Consider the following 19,498-nt stretch of genomic DNA (forward strand, 5'->3'; position numbering starts at 1 on the left):
TCTGTCAGAACAAGAATGGTTAAACTGTGGTGCGTCCATACTATGGATGACTGGGCAACTATTAAAAGGATAGGGGTAGATCTACAACTACTGGCTTGAAAAGGATGCTGACAATATACAGTTTAGATGAACGAAGTTTAAGAGAAACAAAAATGTAAATAAATCGAAGACAGATGGGTTTTGGTAACGTTTATTCCCTTTAAAACTGTAAACTCCTGGAGAGTGGGGGCATGTTATAATCATAGTATGTGACAGTGAGTAGTAATTCCAATACTGTTGGATGAATTAACTTTTTTTTTTTTTTAAATTTTAAAGAGCACAGTATTCTAAAGAAAATCTAAACAATTTGAGGATACATGGAATAGGAAAAAGAGGCTGGGAAAGTTGGTACTCTGCAAGTTAACCTTGCTAAGCATAGTTATAAATGGAATCATCAGAACTGACCATGAGAACCAGGTAACAAACTATCAGTAACCCAGTCCTCTCACTTGTTGATTTATACAAAGCCTAATCAATCACTGTTCTGAAACACACATGATTTTAAGGAACATATCAAAAATATTTTATTCTTGTGATAACTCATTTGTTTCATTCTGCTTTTTGCTTCGGTCTCTGATGAGGGAAAATCTTTGTTTAGGCCAAATAAATACAAATGAGGTAATATAAGAACAAGTAATTAAGGTACTAGAAAAAAATATTGGTCTGGAAAGGTTCCCTTCCATAATCATACTTTGTAATGCTGCTTTACATATTGGTATCTAAATTGCTGGCGTCTCTCTAAACTAAAATTGATGAACAATCTCATTCTGCTATTGTTTATTTTTTGGTAACATTTTTCTTTGTGAATTTATGACTTCCAACATGCAGTTCATCTTCAAAACCCCTAAAAGTAGTCCTGTATCTTTAATAACTTGAAGGTTATAATTTTTGCTGAGATTTTATTCTTTATGATAAAAGCTGTAAGGAAGCCTCTTCTAAGATCCACACTAAGTCTATCAAGAACAGCTCACCCCCATTCACATCAGTAGATACAAGGGGTGGAGATGGGGGTGGCAGAGGGAACTGTGCTCTCTCACTGAAAGAAGCCAAACATGCAATAATCAGTTAAAAAGATATAGGCCAATTAATTTAAATCTTTGAGACCATAATAATCTAATTCTCAAGACTATTCAAGGTTAGAGATCTGACATCCCTAACCAAAATGGTAAACACATTTTCCAAGTTTATTTTTTTAAAGATTATTTATTTATTTGACAGAAAAAGACACAGCGAGAGAGGGAACGGAAGCAGGGGGAGTGGGAGAAGGAGAAGCAGGCTTCCTGCTGAGCAGGGAGCCCAATGCGGGGCTCAAGCCCAGGACCCTGGGATCATGACCTGAGCCAAAGGCAGATGCTTAACGACTGAGCCACCCAGGTGCCCCACATTTTCCAAGTTTAAAGGTCACACATGTATAAACACACAGCCGGCAGAGATAGGCCTTCATTATTTAGGGGGAATTGAATGTATTCAAGTCAAGGTGTAAACTCTAACAGATACTAAATAAGAAAGCTCATTAAAGACAGAGAAAAAGAGCAAGTGCAAAGGCGTTCTGCGCATTCTCTGTACCCTGACACTTGGTGGGGAGAAAAGTTCCTCACTCCTCCAGCTCCTTCCTGACAGCTTAGTTTTTCAGCCTAAAACTAAAGCTTGTTTAACCTGTAAAAATCACCTCTATAACCGTGAAAACTGCTGAACATTTCTGTTTTGGGATAGGTCCTGGAGGCCTGAATACAATGTGTAAAGTGGATGTAACCCACTAGAACTTACATATTCCTCTTCAGTCTCCTCCACAAAGAAAGCTTCCCCATTGTCACCCAACTTCATGTGAAGATCCACTGCATCGCCATTGATTTCTATATCAATCTAAGAGGAGAAACAAAGTGTGATTTAGTATTAAAACTTTCACTGAACCTAAACCAAGCCAAACTTAGTACTGAGGTTCCTATGCTGACAGTCCAGAGGAACACTGCTACCTGCCCTACCGTCCTACCCTAAAAAACTAAACAGACCTGGGGAGGAAGGGGATGGATAAGAAGGGACTGAAAGAAAATGTTTTATCATTTATTTTTAGGACATAAAATATTTTACTTATTTAATTTCCCAAATGGCATAAAATAGGGGAAATATAATTGTCAAAGAACATTTGAGCACTTTCAGAGTTATAGCACAGACAGGCCTCACCCGGCATGGTTCAGACAAACACAGATTTCAGTTACTGTGGTATGTTAACTGTAACTGCAGAAAGCACAAAATTCACTGGCTGCTCTTCTGTCTACAAACCACTACATAAAAACAGATGCCAATCATGATCAGTAATCCATCACATCATTTTTCAAAGTCTGTTGGTGACTAGTCAAAGCATATATGTTATTCAGTTCAGGCACAGAAAGCAAAGCTTATAGTTGTAGTTGTCTCCTTGTCTCTCATTAATAAACCCATGTGACATTTTATAAAAATGGATAATAAAGAAGAAATTGGCCAAGATCAAAGTGCAACCTAACCTAACAAAAAGTAATATTACTAGAAGCAAAATTCAAACTGAGTGTCAACAGTTATAGAAGAAATAGCTGACTGCAGGAATGGTGACCCTGCTGCATTCAAACGACTCAAGATGTGCAGCCAGAGGAACTTGATGAAGGTAAGCTTATCCACACAAAGGAGGAAAGTGGTTGTGACAAAAGGATGAAGACAGCCCAGAGGAAGTGACATAGGAAAAACACTTCACATTGAAGGAACTCACAGACATACTTCATGATAATGTTCCAGAGATGAAAACCTGAAAGCTGATCCAGACTCAGAAAAGAGTTACGATAATTTGCCAAGACAAAGAAAAGATGCTTGTTCCATACTACAAGTTTTATATCAAAGAAGACAAGCACTGTTCAAACCAATTAATCTTGGTAAGTTATTTTACAAAGAAATAAGACACTTTAGTCCTCCATGTTTCTAATGTTTTAAATTGGCGTGTACTAAACATCATTGTTATTTTTCATTTTCTTAGTTATAACAGAAATTTTTAAGTTTTGACAAAAATTTATAAAAATCATGAGAAAATCCTAATTTTTCTCAGTTATTATTAAGTTTGTTTTGCATGGTTTCAGCTTGCCCAGTCATTATAATGATCTGTATTACAATGCAAAGTAAGAACTGTGTGTGTGTGTGTGTATGTATAAATACTACTTATCACTTAAAAATAATGTAGCTGTTCATCTGTTGACTGTGAATAAATGCCTTTAAATACCTTATATTAAATGAATACCAACTTTCAAAAAATAATTTTTAAGATTTTTATTTATTTGAGAGAGAGAGTGAGCACACAAGAATGAGCAGGGGAGGAGCAGAGGGAGAAGCAGACTCCCTGCTGAGCACGGAGCCTGACGCAGGGCTCGATCCCAGGACCCTGAGATCATGACCTGAGCTGAAGGCAGATGCTTAACTGACTGAGCCACCCAGGTGCCCCCCAACTTTCAAAACTCTTACTGATAAACTTGTAAACTCCAGTTTCAGATTGGTTCAGGGGACATAAAAATATAATATAGGTATAAATAGAGCAGTCCACAATCTAATTGTACTTAGCTTTGCAAGGCCCTGATGGTGGGAACAAGTGCATGGTCCACTGGGTTTTTCCCAGTGAGGACCAATTATCCCTTCTGACACTGAGTGCTGGGTCACATCAGGTCACTGAAAGTCATTAGCTGACACATGTTGTCAAAATGCTTGTTACAAAAATCCTGTATGTAAGTAACATAGCCATGCTGCAGGGTAAGGAAGAAAATTAGCCTAAGTGGAAAATGGTATTTTGACTATTTTAAGTCTGAAGACAAAAAACTATAAACAAATACCGTAGTTAGTAATTAAAAAAAAAAAAATCAGAGATATGGGTTAGCAGTTCTGAAATTATTTTATGTGTATTCTAGGATTGAATAAATAGGTAAACATATTGTATAGTAAGAGGCGTTTCTCACTGTCAGAGAAAGAAGTCACAAACAAGGAGATGAGGAGGAACATTCTGGGGATGGATTGGAATCAGTGGGAACTCATGATTTTTACAGACAGATGTAGGTACGTGTATCTACATACGTAGATTCTTCCAGCTCTGCCCACTGACAGGGCCTAGAAGCAATGACACCTCAGTTAGTAATGAGCAAACCTACTGAGATTCTTTGTTTCTAGATACTATTCTCTAATAAGAGGAACCACCGTTCCTCAGAGAAACAAAATAATTCCTGGGCTGAGGCAGGTAAAGTGGATTCTTCTGGAGTATCTTATGGTGCCAGAAAGTAAGGAAGTGCTCAAAAAAATGATGGGAGCATTTCAAGAGGACTCAACTTGAAGGAGCTAACTACCAATTGCCAAACCTAGGACAATTTGAGCAACTAAATAATGATAATAATGGATTATAACCCACAGAGTAAAATTAATATTCAGAAGCCCATACTGATCTAAATAATTGAGTAAGTGAACAAGAGAGAAGGATAGCTTTTCAATACAGAATTCAATTAATAAATAGAGTAGGAAGGACGAAACAGAAAACCATTTGGCAAACACCACAGTAATAATTGTTGCAGGCAAAATTCATCAGTGCATGGTAAAATTCACGGGTAGAAGTACAATGAGAAACAGGGTATTTGCACAGTCTCCAAGTTTCTCCACACAAATAAATTTACAGTGAAGAAACCCAGTAGATACCATTAACCAAAGGATCAAAGTTAACATCATCAGTACCAAAGCATGGCACCATGTTGGACCTCCTGAGATGATGCACTGCGAGGGGTACACCCTCACTCTGCGTTCTTCCCTAAATGAGAAAACATCACACAAACTGAGGGACAATCTACATAATAACCATTTGTACTCTTCAAAAGTCAAGGCTGAGGGGGTATAGCTCAGTGGTAGAGTATTTGACTGCAAAAGTCAAGGCTGTAAGGAAAGATAGAACAGTTAGAGAATATAAGTGAAAGCAATGTGGGATCCTGGATATGATTATGGACAAAAAGACAACAGCAGTGGGAAAAATGGCATACTCATTTTGATGTACTACTCCCTGTAAACTGGTATCTAAAACAATACTCGTATCTATATAGTCATACTTCCTCCCCTGTGGCTTACTAAATATATATGACAGATGTTGAAACAGAACTGATTTGCTTTTTAGAAATACTGACTGTAGGGGTGCCTGGGTGGCTCAGCTAAGTTGCCAACTCTTGATTTCAGCTCAGGTCATGATCGCAGGGTCCTGGGACTGGGCCCCATGTTGGGCTCCACGCCCAGTCAGGAATCTGCTTGAGATTCTCTCTCTCCCTCTCCCTCTGCTCATGCTCTCTCCCCCCCCCACCCTCCCTCCCTAAAATAAATAAAATCTTAATAAGAAAAGAGAAGAAATACTGGCTGTAGCAGACTCTTGTTCTGGCATGCCACTCTTCAGGTAAGAGTATCTCTGGTGTGTCCTTTGGGGGTCTATTCATCATCTGTTTCATGTGTGGCTTAAAGCGAGAGGGTGAGGCTGCTGTCCATGCCAAACCAGTTAATATATTCCATCCCAGCTATAGGACCAGGGAGACTGACAAGTCTGACAGGGAGACTAAACACTGATGCTTCTGAGGGAAGAAACAGCTCTTTCTACTATGGTTGCTGAATTCCTGGGAAGTAAGCCTGGAGGTATTGTGGCCATCTTGCATTTTAGAAAGCACACACACAAAGGGATGCAGAGCTGAGAGGTGGGAGGAGACAGAGTTCTGGTAACACCCTCAGACTCTAAATAAAGCCCTGATTAATTCAAATGCCCCTGGACTTTAGTTATACAAGCCAATAAATTCCCTTTTCTGTTTAAGCTAGTGCGAGGTGGATTTTTGTCACCCACAATGGAAAATTCCTGTCTAATACACTGGGTTATTTAACTTCAATAAGTTTTGTGTTAAATCACAACAAAATTAATACTTAAAATATCAACTACAGGTTTACCTTCTGAAATTCAACTCTTGAGTTTTGAAGTATACTGGGAGTATTGGTGTTCTATCAAACAAGAACATACCAATGACAGTGGGAAAATTATTATTATTTCCCTAACCAGAGGCTTAAAGGTGATTATGATTTCAAGTCTACTTCATATGTGTCACCATAACTGGGGTCTTAGTTTAAAATCAATGAATAGCTTTCCCTAATCTAAACTGACCTAAAATAAGACAAACAGTTAATCCGAATTGCCTGAGTATCTTAAGGCAGACATGGTTTCGGTTTTACTCTCAAAGGAAAGCTGTGTTTCGGTTAAATAGCCAAATTTCCTTCCAAACACATCCTTTGGATTTCTGGGATATTAGTGCAAAAGAAGTAATTTTCTCTTTTCCTGTGTCTCATGGATAGATTCCTATTAAATAATCCAAGGGTGAGACAAGATATTTAACACAATCATTTGGGCAGCCTTGTACAGAAACTGTACATCTTAATTGGAAGCATACAGCATGTAGAAAGAGGTATGTTGTCTGTCCAGACACCATTTACAGATACACAAATGCTTACATATACAACAGCCTGCAGATTCCATTCTGAAAGGCCAGAAGACTTAACCAATCTGCTGATCAAAAACACAGATCACAGAAGAACAAACAAAAGTGCCATATAAGCCATTTTATGAATAGATCCTTACAAAGCTAATGGGAAATTTCAGTGCATAAACAGTTTCGTACAAATTCTCCCAGAGCAGATAAAGTCTGAAAGTACTACAGGTTAGTGTTACTGGCAAGAAATAAAAAATTCCAAGAAGCCTAACTGTGGTCGAACACTGTTTTGCAATGGGCAGTTTCCAAGTTACTAAATGAACGGTACGACTGCTTTTGGTTTCCAAAGGGTGACTGAACAGAGGCCAGACCACACAAACCCTGCCACCCTGCAATGTGGCTCTCCAGTGGAGAACTGATTTATAACCCCTAGAAAAAAAGATGTGTTTGGGGGGTGGTAGGGGAGGGCAGGAAGGGAGAGTATCCAGTGCTGTGAAACCCATAAAAGTTTTCTTCCATTCTCAAAACAACCTATGTTTAATTAAGATAGAGAGAAATTTCTATTTTAAGGAATAAGATGTTTCCAACTTATGCCAGTGGTCCTCTAACATAGTTCTGTGCCCCAATATGTTGTGAATCTTTCAAAATCCTGACAAAATCTCCCTACATTGTTCAGGTAGATAATGTGGGGTAAGAGCAGAAAGGAAAACTACCACCATGTACCTGCAAGGTTTTATTACCAGCTCAGTGTTCTAAACTGACTGACATCAAATACATTTACAAGCCTTCCCATCGCTCCATTACTTGAAGGTGGAGAATGTAAGAAAAAGGAAAACCAACACAAATTATTTTCTTTCTGAATGAATCTTCCCCAAAATAAATAAAAGCCAACAAGCCTATGGCATGTAGGTTTGCATTTAGTAAGATCAGGAGAAAAGTCCTGGTATTACTAACAAAATTTAGATACAAATAAGATTTAACAGCTTTGTCAAAACAAATTTGGCATTAATTTTGTTTAAATAAATGTAATGTATTCTGAATTTACATCAGTCTATCCCATTCACAATTGGTATGAAGGCAATGCCCTAAATATTTTATAAATTTTTTATTTTATTTGCCAGAGACAGAGAGTGAGCAAGCGCACAAGCAGGGAGAGCGCCAGGCAGAGGGAGAAGCAGGGTCCCTGCTGAGCCACCCAGGTGTTCCTTCCTTAAATATTTTAAAGTGCTGTATAAGGTAAATAAACTTTTCAAAGACACCTAACCTTCCCCATTTATAACTCCAGTTTCTCTATTTTGTTCTTCTGAGTTGCAACAAATAGGATTATCAAGATAATTTTCAGCCTTTTTGCCCCCTTGGAGAGACCTTCTATAGTAAGACTTATATTCAGCAGCAACTTCAAAATAACACATAAAGGTTGACTTCTTATACCATTATCTTCAACATCATACAGGTGTGCGTCCCCCCAACCTCTGTGGCAGCGGGGGGAAGCCCAGAAAGCACATAAGAACAATTTATTCTGTTACCATCTAACCTTTCACCCTCTTTGAGAACAACCTATCCCCTGCACTCACCACTTTCTCTTTGGATCTCAGGACCCCCAGCTTCCCAAACCGAACATGAAAAGGCGAGCACTGATAGGTGCCATCCTGCTGCCGCACCACAATGACATCGATGCACCCGGACAAAGTGGCTTGGTTAATGCCCTTGTAGAGTTCCTTCACAGTGACAATCACCTGCCCAGCCAGCTGTCCCACATAATTCATGGTTTGAAACTACAAAGGAAAAAAAAATTTATATGAGATAGTAACAATGAATTTGTGGATCTGATGACAAAGAAAAAAACAGTAGTAATTAAAAAGACATTGCACATTTGTAAACCATATTACATATTTTATTAACCTTGCTGATTTCGAACCAGTAAGTCTCATGCTACCACTGTTTTTACACATTTCCACACAAGGACAAAATCAGGTGGTCCTTTTGTGAGAGGCTGTCCCAGCCAGGGCCTCAGGCATGCGTAAGTTCCCTTTTCTTTTCCATCATCATGGATCCTGCAGCTGCCCGTAGGGGTTACCCCTAAAGTTTAGAATCTGCACAGAACCACCAAAGAACCCAGACTACCACCACTGCCCTCTTGCCCAAGATCATTGGGAACGTGAGGCAACTGCATCCACCCTGACCACAGTAGCCAAGCAGAAAAAATGACCAATGATCACCTCCAGAAGAAACCAGAAAACAGGTTGTTTCTGCTGAAGACAAGTGAGAGATGAGTTTTCTACAAAACTATTAATAGGATATGGTTCAGAGACATGCTAGATTAAATAAACTCTGGGTGAGCTAGACCGGGTCTAACCTATTTATAACATTACTTTTATTGAAAATCCCCTCAATACTTGAACACAACTCACTGGAACATATATATTCATGTTCTACAAAGCAAAGAAAAGGGTTTTAATCGTGTTGCTCAACAATAATTAGTCAAATCAGGATCACTAGGCTCTAAAATGCTCCTCCAGAAAGGGTCAAGGAAGGATAGGAGTGTGCACCTGACCAGGGCTGAGGGATGAGAGGAAATGCTTCCTCTTGTGCCCCACATCCGTTGCGGCTGCAGCTAAGACCACAGGTTGGGGAGCCCACCATACAGTAGGTGTTGAAGACCAGTGGGGAAGTCTCCTTGAATCTCCCTCAACTTTTACTAATTAGAAAAAAATAGCTCCTCATCAGTCCCAAGGATGTCAAATTTCATCTCCAGCTATCAAATACCACCATATTTCATTCATTAGACACCGACACCCCTCGTATTATGTCAAAGCACAATTCAGCAAATCATTCTCCTGGGGACAGGTGGGACATAGACCAAACAAGAGATCCTCCACAGCTCCAGCTAATCCAGAGGCCAACTTTTACTGAACCAGAGAACAGACAGATTATTCTTTAGGTCATTCATCATAAGCACAGTTGTCTCTTTAAACTCAGCTTTTAAGGAGCCTTAAGCTCAAAGTTACATGCTCAGAAAAGTTACCAAAGATCACATTTTATGTTGTCAGATAAGTCCAAAGTTGAATTGGGAGAAAGAATGTTACTCCACTGGGAAAACTTAGGGGCTTGCCAGGACATCTGCCTCTAGAGAAAGTCACCCTACTCCCCACAAGCGAGGGCGTGCCTGCTGGCAGTGCCCAGATTCCACTTAAACATTTTTTTCTCCTCTTCTACACAGATGAATGTGTAATCAAGACCCACCAGTTTTACACCATTAAGCACAGCCACAATTTTATCCCAGAAAATTTTTTGAATATTTTAATGTTACCAAGGCCCCAAAATTTATCTACAAAAGAGGTAACTTTGAGGATGTAAACTAACTGCTAAACTCACTACTAAATCGGGCAGTATCCTTTACAAAACAGTTACAAGTTGGTGTGATTTTGGTTTTAGAAGGATTCATTTGGTAAGGCCAAACTAGGCAAGTGTTCAATAATGATTTCCTCAATGAATAAAGGAATGATCAAATGAACCATCAATAAATAAGACAAAAAAGAGAGAAACATATGTAGGGAGGAAATATTTCATCAGAATACTCGTATTATATCTCATTTTTAAAAATTAGTATTTTTTATTTTGCAGTAACTGTAGATTCACAGGCAGGTAGTTTTAAGAAATAATACAAAGAGATCCCATGTATCCTTTAAACCAGTTTCCCCAATGGCAACATCTTGCAGAATTCTAGTGCAATACCACAATCAGGATATCAACATTCATTCAGTCAAAATGGAGAACATTTCCATTATCACAAAGATCCATTCTATTGGCCTTTATAGCCACACCCAGCCACTTCTGTCACTCTCTCCTTAATCCCTGACAACCACTAATTTGTTCTTCACTTGTTATTTTTGTCATTTTTAAGAAAGTTATATAAATGGAATATGGTATATAATGTTTTGTGATTGCCTTTTCCCACTTCTATTGCTATAGAGATTCATCCAGGTTGCTGCATGTATCATGTTCATATTCCATTGAGTAATATATGTTCACAACATGCTTTTTGATTGTCACAGCATGTACATGAACCATCACCCAAGAAGTCAATCTTTGTATTACTGCTTGACTGGTGGCAAGTTAAAAATGAGTTTTGTTACAAATTTTTAAAAATTTCATAACTAATTATATAATTATATATATTCTTTTCTTAAAAGAAAATGAAAAATGTTAACTTCAAGCATCTCCATTCAGCCATAAAACAAGTCTTAAAAACTAAATGTGTAAGGAGCTTAACATCAACTAGAACACAGGATCCATAAATAAGTGTAACTACATCTATTCAAAATGATTTTAATTACCATGGTTAAAGGATGTGCTGTTATACAAGACAGTCTACTGTGTAAATGCCAGTTGCTAAATGTAGAAAAATATACGCTATCAAATGACTGTTTTTTTTCTTAGCAGATATAAAACAATTCTGTGTGTATTATGAAGGCTGGGAAAACAAAAGTAAAGGGAGTCCTGCTGCTGTAACATTAGCTACACCCTAGGAATGAGGGGCACACTTCTGCTAGGAGGGGAACTCCAACTAAACTGGGGAAGGGGGCTCCTCATGGTTATGTCTGTGGGGAAAGCAGCTGGTTGTTGTACACATGATACATTAAACAGCTTCTTCTTTAAGCATTATCTATCACCAAAAAACTTCATTCCTACATGTCCAGCCCAGCACTAGCCATAATAAAGCTAAGTGAGAACAAATTCAGGCCTTACACCTGTCCTGTTCAACGTCTGGGAAATTGGGACTCCGAACAGGGGCAGAAAGACGATTAAGTACCCACAGTCACATGTCAGGGATACACCTCACTGAAGACACTACCTTTTGAGTAAAACAAAGATTAAAAAATATAGCAAAATAATATACACTGTAAATTATTCATTAGAGCGAATGATGAGAAAAAAACAGTAGAAGAGAGAAAATAAATTCAAGAACAGACAGGGACAGAGAATAAGAGAGAGGGGATGCAGAGACAGAGAGATGGAAATTGAGAGACAAAGCAAAGACAGAATAAGAATACATACATAATCAGAAAGCAGATGGACATAAAGATGCCAATAGAGAGAGAGGAATGTGGAACTGAACGATGTTCATAGAGCAGCATCCCTATCTTCAGGCTCACAAGCACAAAAGAAAATATAAACATGTATTAACTGATCCTTAGAACTGAAAGTATCTAGACCAGTCTTTCAAATACCAAAAGCACTTCTAGCACATCCCTGAAATATGGTAAAGTTAATCATCACAGTAGCAGCAACTCATTTTTTGAGATCTTACTATGTACCAAATTCTTAACAATATTTTAAAGGCAGGAGTGGAGCAGATGGAGGGGGAGAGAGAATCCCAAGCAGGCTCCATGCCCCATGCAGAGCCAGAGCTCGATCTCACGATCCTGAGATCATGACCTGAGCTGAAATCAAGAGTCAGATGCTTAACCCACTGAGTCACCCAGGCACCCCACTATGTATGTAACCAAAATGCATTATCTCAGAACTACCTTATGAATGAGTAAATATTATTATTTCTATTTTTAAAGATAATAAAATTAAGGCTTAAAAAGGTTAAATATTGTTATTGACTATTTGTGTCTGTTTCTCAAATTCTTATGTTGAAGCCCTAACCCTCAATGTGAGGGTATCTGGAGATGGGGCCTTTGGGAGGTAATCAGGTTTAGATGAGGTCAAGAGGTGGGACCTCCAAGATGGGATTAATGTTCTCATTAGGAGAGCTCATGTTCTTTCCTCCTACTATGTGAGGAAACAGAGAGAAGGTGGTTGTGTGCAAGCCAGGAAGTGGGCCCTCACTAGGAACTAAAATTGGCCAGCACCTTATCTTGGACTTCCCAGTCCCCAAAACTGTGAGAAATAAATGTTGTTTAAACCACCCAATCTGTGGTATTTTGTTATGGCAGCCTGAACTAAGACACGTTATCTTCTTAAACATCATAACTGCCCTACTGTTTTTCAATGTTGGGGTACTTCACTGACAAAGACTCACTCCTTTCACCAAGAAGTTCATAACTGTATCAGACAGCCCTAGTTACTATGTCCACTAGAACTCACAATGGATATGCACCACCCTCTTCTAAATGATACCACTTACACGGAAGAGTTTGTTGTACAACCATAACTAGGTCTCATCTATTCTGGGCTAAACATTCTTCTTCCTTAAAATATCTAAAATGACTGGGTTTACTTTCACTTTTATGACAAACTAGAGAACTTTCTTTAAATGGGAGATCCAAAACTAGACACAGTGGTGCAGATAGACCTGACTGATATACAACGTATACAATGTAAAGTGTGTTTAGGTGCAGGCACTGGCTCCCATGGGCTGGGTTAAATATTGGGAGCTCCCAAGACAGGGAGGCACTTACTGATCACTAAACTAAAAATGGGAAGAATCAGAAGACAGTAACTAAAATACTTATCAGAAACTAAATGGCCCTTTATGCATAAAATTCAATAGATTTCAATCAGTCCTTCATGAATAAAATTCAATAGTGTCCACTATCAGATTTTTCTTATCAAATATTTTAAAGTAAACATACACTAGTATCTGGAATAAATGAGTAGCTTTCAAGATTCAATTATTTACCAAAAATTTAAAGATTTGTTTAGCAGCTTTTCCTGAGCATCAGAGAAACTAAGTAAACCATCATAATATGTAGTAGAGATTTATAAATGGAATCCATCAGTAAATAGGTTCAAGTACAGATCCTCTTCCTATAAAAACTGCCCCACATTATTTAAAGGTGATATGTTCAAAAATAATTTTTGCTAAGGAAAAGAGATATAGGTGTTATTAAAAAACACAATTTCTAAATTGTGATCAATACAAAAATGGATACATTCCAAAGCACTCATATATATCATCAAAATCTGTTTCCTAAGTTTTAAGTTACCTTCATATATTTATTCAATACTATTAACTAGTTAGCAGTACTACTACTAACAAACACAACTACAGGTGTTACAATGTCCATCACATGTCAAGTGCTATGTAAGCCTGTACTTTAGTTCCTGAATGTTAGAGATCAATATTCCCATTTATATGAGGAAACTGAGGTTCAGCACTGTCCAATGTCACCACACTAAGTGGTAAAGCTGATATTCAAACTCAAGTCTGATTCTAGAGCCCTTGTCCTTAACCGCATCTCTAAGTGATAGAAATGCTCTAAGCACGGATCCCAAAAGCCTTGATGAGACCGCCCCTCCCCCTCCGGATTTCTTGTTGCAAGTGGGCTGCTTTTAGCAACTGGAATATTATTTTTACTTAAGGCTGCTTGGCCCTCCAAGTCTCCTCTACACGCTATCACCAGAGGTAGCACTGAATACTATTTCCTGCTAGGCCTGCATTTCAAGATTAGGAAGCAGACTTCCTGGGAGATCACGTGTGGTCGGGGCTTGTGGACAGAGACGAACAGCTTTTATCCAAGAACCTGCCCTGAACATTCTAACCTTCTGCTCACAGATGTGAGGAGTGTGCTATGAGGGAACAGGAACTTCTAGATACTTCAGCAAACAAATACCAGAACACTGTTGCCTTGTACACATTCCAGCTTACACCTATGCTCCTAGACCAACCTCCTTCAGGCATCCAAGCTTATATTCTGCCTTTAAGTAGCACTTACTATTTTTTAAGAACTTTCTCAAACATACTTCATTTGATCGTCAAAAAGAGAATTTAGGTTATATAAGAGGCATTTTTCATTTCATTTTACATTTAGGTTGAGAAAAAAGGTATTTATTTTCCATTATTATTCACTAGAACCCAGCTGTACTGTGACTCAGGATCCCAACCTTCTTGCTACTTCCCCCAGTAACTTAAATCATGGGCCTCTCAAGGTGAGCTGGTAAGCCTGAGGACAAGAGATCTCAGGGCTGAACTCAAGTTGTACTTAAGTCCTACAGTCCTCCAGGAATTCCAGAGTCTCTTAAAGGCAGCCAAGCATGAACTGGAGGGCACTATCAGCTGAGAACTGAACTCTGAAAAAAGTAAGGAGATGAAAGGCAGCAAGGGCAGACACAGAAGCACCTGCTGAAAGCTTCTCCCTAGTCTGGGAGGTCAGGCATTTGCGAATGAAAAGTCCCCCAGAGGACTTGCCCACATCCTGTCAAGACATTTTCTAACATTTACTCGGTGGCCAGCAGACAATATGGAGATCACAAAGAACTAAATGAGGTTCAAGTTGGCCAGACATTTGTAACGGAAAACTATACAAAACAGTACTACCTCTGAGTGAGAACAGACAACTGACACTAAGCCTGAAAAGGAACCCAGCTTTCCTGGAGAAGCCACTCTTGGCCATTTAAATTCAAATAAATGCCTTACTTTGTACCACTCAGCTTTTTAATCCCCCATAATAACAAAATGCTAATTTGTTTAATTTTTCTTATTTTATAAACAGCTGCCTTAAGAACAGGAAATAGCTGCAGCATAAGGAACAGCCCTTGCCCTTGGTGAGGGAAGGGCCTTACCCCAGGGCTCCAAAGTAGATGGTGCAGTAAGGCCCATCTGATTTCCTTGAAACTAAAGTCCATGAGGAAATGCTGACAGCTGCACCTCTAAACTGCACTGCCCTGAAGTCTCCTCAAGATCACAGCAGGTCCCCTTCTGTCCCGCGATTGTGGAAACAGGGCTCTCCTTCATTTCTAGGACCATTCAGTCCCCGTGTACAGAATCTGTAAACTAAAACCCAGTGTCTCCCAGCAAAATTCCGGAGTACTGTACAACAATTCAAATAAGAGACAGCACAGCTCTAAAGGCAGAAGAAGTGCAGAGGAGACTGAAAATCAGTAGGACCTGTGACAGACCCAAGGCGATGCTAAGGGAAAGGAAGCAGCTGGTTAGGATCACGCCACAATTTCTAGACAAGAGCTAGAAATACATCTGGCACATAGATGGGATTCAGTAAATACTGCTGAATGAAGAAACCAACTTAAATATGGAAATAAAAAGGGCAGACTTGGTGGGGAACTTCCTACTAAGGCTAAACTTCAAAAATTTTTACTTATTGCACTGGTTCAAAATTCTGTGTTTATGAAAATCATCCTTAACAGTTTTTTGAAATGCAAATTTTCTTGAATTTTTTTGAAGTTTAATAACTAATTATGAAGATGACCCAGGTTAGGGAAGCATAGCTCCACGTAAAAGCAAGAGATCCTATAATAAAATTCCATGCCTGTTTTTGCTACCTCCAAAATCAGTCTATCATAAAATGAACTATAAGAAGGCTTAAAGCCTTGGCTGCTGTCTTGGATCTTTCTTTAGAGAAGATGTACAGGGGAATTCTAGAAATCTATCGGAGCTGGGGTCTAGCCTCAGAAGATTCTTTCCTGAGACACAGATTTAGCCAGGATGAGGTGTTCTTTGGAGGATCTGGTTTCTAGTCAGTTCCCTGTAGATTCTGAGGTGTCTTTCTAGAGAAGAACAACCCTATCACCTCCCTTGTTTGAAGGCACAGTCACGGACTGTTTTAGGTCTAACCAACTTTTTTCCCTGCTAAGCGAAGAAAACTGACAAGGACCACACTGCAAGGTTACTATTTCCAAAGAGTAGTCCTCTGACCACCTGTAACAGAATCAAGTTTTGGTGCTGAAGGATGTAGATTCCCGGACCCCAATCCAGACATAAAAAACTGAAAGTGGGGTCTTAAGGATCGGTTCTCCATGATTCTAATAGGCATCCAGGTTTGGGAACTAACTCAGTCTCTACTGCATGAACTTTGTCCTCCCAGTCCTGATTCAGCTTGGGAAAACCGAGTATCCTGTCCTTTAAGGCGTATCTATTACCTTGACGTGTAACCCAAACTAAATAGACCTTGAATTTCGTATATTCTAATAAACAGCTGACCTGATCATTTCATAAGACTTGAATTCTAGACTGGCAGTGGTTCTCTAAGAAAATTTTAAGATTTTATTTTTTTTGTAATCTCTACACCCAATGTGGGGCTCCAACTTAAGACCCCGAGATCAAGAGTCGCATGCTCTACCAACTGAGCCAGTCAGGTACCCCTCATTTATAAAAATTCTGATCTGGGAAGATTGCTCTCCTAGCAGTTCCTTCCTTAATTTTAACCCAATACTATTCAACATCAACCTTCAGGATAGATAGGTGAGAAGAGGAAATTTTCTGACCCGATATTCCTGCTTTGGAATTTGAACAGATCCATGATGCAACAGCTAGATCAGAGGGTAATTATAAGGCTCCCTGGATCACAATGATTTCATCTTTCAGAAAACCCTCCAAACAAAGGGGTAAATAAATCCCTAGTAACCATATCTGGGCTTTGGGACTTAGACCTTGGCACCAGCTGACTGATGGGGTAGGGAGACCTCTGACCCAGACAAAGTGTGTATAGAGAGCCAAAGCAACAAGAATCTAGCTGGGCTGAGCTACCTGAGCAATAATCCAGAAGGCCCACCAGCTCAAGACACTGAGATGCCACAGAGCCCCACACCTTGCCCTCTCATCACTTCTCTGACTCATGAATGGTCGTAAGTTTCTTTGTTTGCTTGGCTGGTTCAGTGTCCATTTCTGATGTTTACCAACAAAGGACTTAAATACAGCTAGGTGGATACTGATTCTGACCTGATAAAGCCACTTGGAACTCTCTACAACCTGCCCTCCCCACCACCAAAAAAACACCCTGAGAAAACTAGTGAAAGCCTTCTTCCCCTGAACAACTCAGAACTTTTTTTTTTTTTAAAGTACAGTTGACACACAAGCTTACATTAATTTCAGGTGTACAACATAGTGATTTGACATTTTTTTTTTTTTAAGTTTGGGTTTTGTTTTTTTTTTTTAATGAGAAAACATGAGGCTGGCCTTAAGTTTTGGCCGGTGAGTTGATAAATTCAGATTTCTAATCTGTCACGACATATTCTCTTCAAGGAAGTTTGCAAGCACAGATTTCTGCTTACTGAGCTCACTTCTCTGTGATTTCATCATGCTCACTAGCTGCAAAGTGGATGAACAATTATCTTGGGCTGAGTAAGGTTGAAAAAAGGGAAGACACTTTGCCGCCACAGCAAGATACATTTTTTTCCCAAGTGGTGGTCCCAAGTTTTACTAGAATATTTGCTTTGACTTTTCAGCAGGTACAACTGAAGGAAGGACTGTGTCCCCTATTTAATGTTCAAAAACTATCAATTCCCTACTTTCCACCCCAGTTACTGGCCTAATAATTTTTTGGACAATCCTCCAAAATCCAAACTAAGTTTTCTTCTCAATCTATCCAGCTACTACTGTTGGCTGTTAATCTAATATTTCATAAGAAAGAAGAGATGGGAAGAGATGGGAATAAAGTATGCCCACACAGAGCACAATCCAAAAGAAGATGAAAAAGAGATGGCGCAAGGAGGCATGGGCTCTCAATGGTTAAGAAAGCCGCAGGCAGCAAGGGGTCTGTGGCTAGGTGCGTCCAGGGAGCCCCGCCCTGCCCTTTCCCTACCACAGCACAAAGGCACTCACCACAGTAGCCCACCTCCAAAGTTCTGACAAAGAAAGATGGGTTGTATGCTTCACGGTCTCCCCAAAACCTGGCACAATGCCTAGCAATGAGAGGTTTTTAATGAGTATTTTTGGACCAACAAATGTATGAATCAATGAATGCAAGATCCAGTGAACAGAATCAGCAAGGAGAGAGAGAAATATACACAATGTTTTGTACTGTAACCTAAATAAGAGAGAAATTCAAGAAGTAAATGAAGATAGATGTGTGTGTATATATACACATAGCCACACATTAAGAAAAGTGCCAAGAATAGTGGGGGCCAACCCAATGTTTCAACACCAATGCTCAGATATTCTGAAACCAATGCTTTTCTCCAGATGCTAGTTAAGACTTCACCGAAAAAAACTTGCATAAATCTGGTGTATGTGAGTGACAATTAAAAATGACACCCACCTTCAATGGGTAAATCTAAAAATATCCCCGTGAGAACAAATAACATCTGTGCAGATCACTCTGAAGAACACAGGGCAGCCCCAGAGCAACTTGTAGAAGAGACCACTGGCTGGTCTGTCAGGGGAAGTCAGTATGCGGAAGTCAGCTGAAGCTGAGGTAAGGCAGAAGGTGACAATGATCATACCATGACCAAAGACTATTATAGAAAACAGGGTGAAACAGAACTTAGGTTATCATTTCCTACTAGGGAGTCTACTTACATGAAAATGCCCAACATTAGAATTCTATAAGGCACAGCCTTCAAGGTAAATAGCTGGTAGCAACAGTTTCATTTTCCTAATGCTCAGCAATTTAACAAAATATTCACCTTTTAAAGCAACAGAATTGGCACAGAGCAAGGAAAACTAAATGTTCAATTTTACACATATCTTTAGAATTCACTACGCATAATGAAGTACGTGTTCCTTGCGTAGATCCTAAAGGGGCTAGCAGCACACTAGGAAAGATGGGCCCTAACTACTTGCCTCAACCCTCGTATCATTCCTGTGACCAGAATCGTTTCAGACTATTGCAGCTCTATAAAATTTAACAGTTCTTGTATTTCTCTTCGTCACTTCTCCCCTTGTTTCCCAAATTACAGAATAATGCTTGAAACGAAGGCAGTCTCTGATGATTTAGTTCATGCTTTTTCCTTTCATAAATATGCCCTAAAATATGCCCAATCTACTCGTATATGAGGTGACAGATTATGTTACAAGAACATTTAACCTGACTGGAGACTAGAGAGAAACACAGAAGTGAAATCATTAAGAAATGTAATGAGTTTAAGATTCCATTTATAGTTAATAATGAAAGACATTTAAACTATTACTTAGTCAACATTAGTTTAATGGTTATACCTATCAGCATATACAAACTTCTGGCTAAATTTTAGTTCATGCCAAGTGTGCTATGAAATGCAATTTTAAAATTTCAAATAGCTATACCTTGACCTATTCAAAATCAATTCTTTTTTTAAAG

General features: G+C 39.1%; 1 protein-coding gene across 2 annotated transcripts in view; it reads right to left on the minus strand.

The window, feature by feature from the left end:
* Positions 1-19,498, minus strand: part of LPIN2 (lipin 2) — an 86,904-nt gene that overhangs the window by 30,020 nt on the left and 37,386 nt on the right. For both annotated transcript variants that reach the window (XM_034995887.1, XM_034995886.1), the window contains exons 2-3: positions 8,108-8,308; positions 1,807-1,902 (exon numbers count right to left, since the gene is read on the minus strand). In XM_034995887.1, the coding sequence (XP_034851778.1) occupies positions 1,807-1,902; positions 8,108-8,299 (288 nt within the window). In that variant the 5' untranslated portion in view covers positions 8,300-8,308. The remainder of the gene's footprint in view (positions 1-1,806; positions 1,903-8,107; positions 8,309-19,498) is intronic.

The sequence above is a fragment of the Mirounga leonina genome, unplaced genomic scaffold (genome assembly GCF_011800145.1).
Source record: "Mirounga leonina isolate KUSES-001 unplaced genomic scaffold, KU_Mleo_1.0 Mir_93, whole genome shotgun sequence".
Lineage (NCBI taxonomy): Eukaryota > Metazoa > Chordata > Mammalia > Carnivora > Phocidae > Mirounga > Mirounga leonina.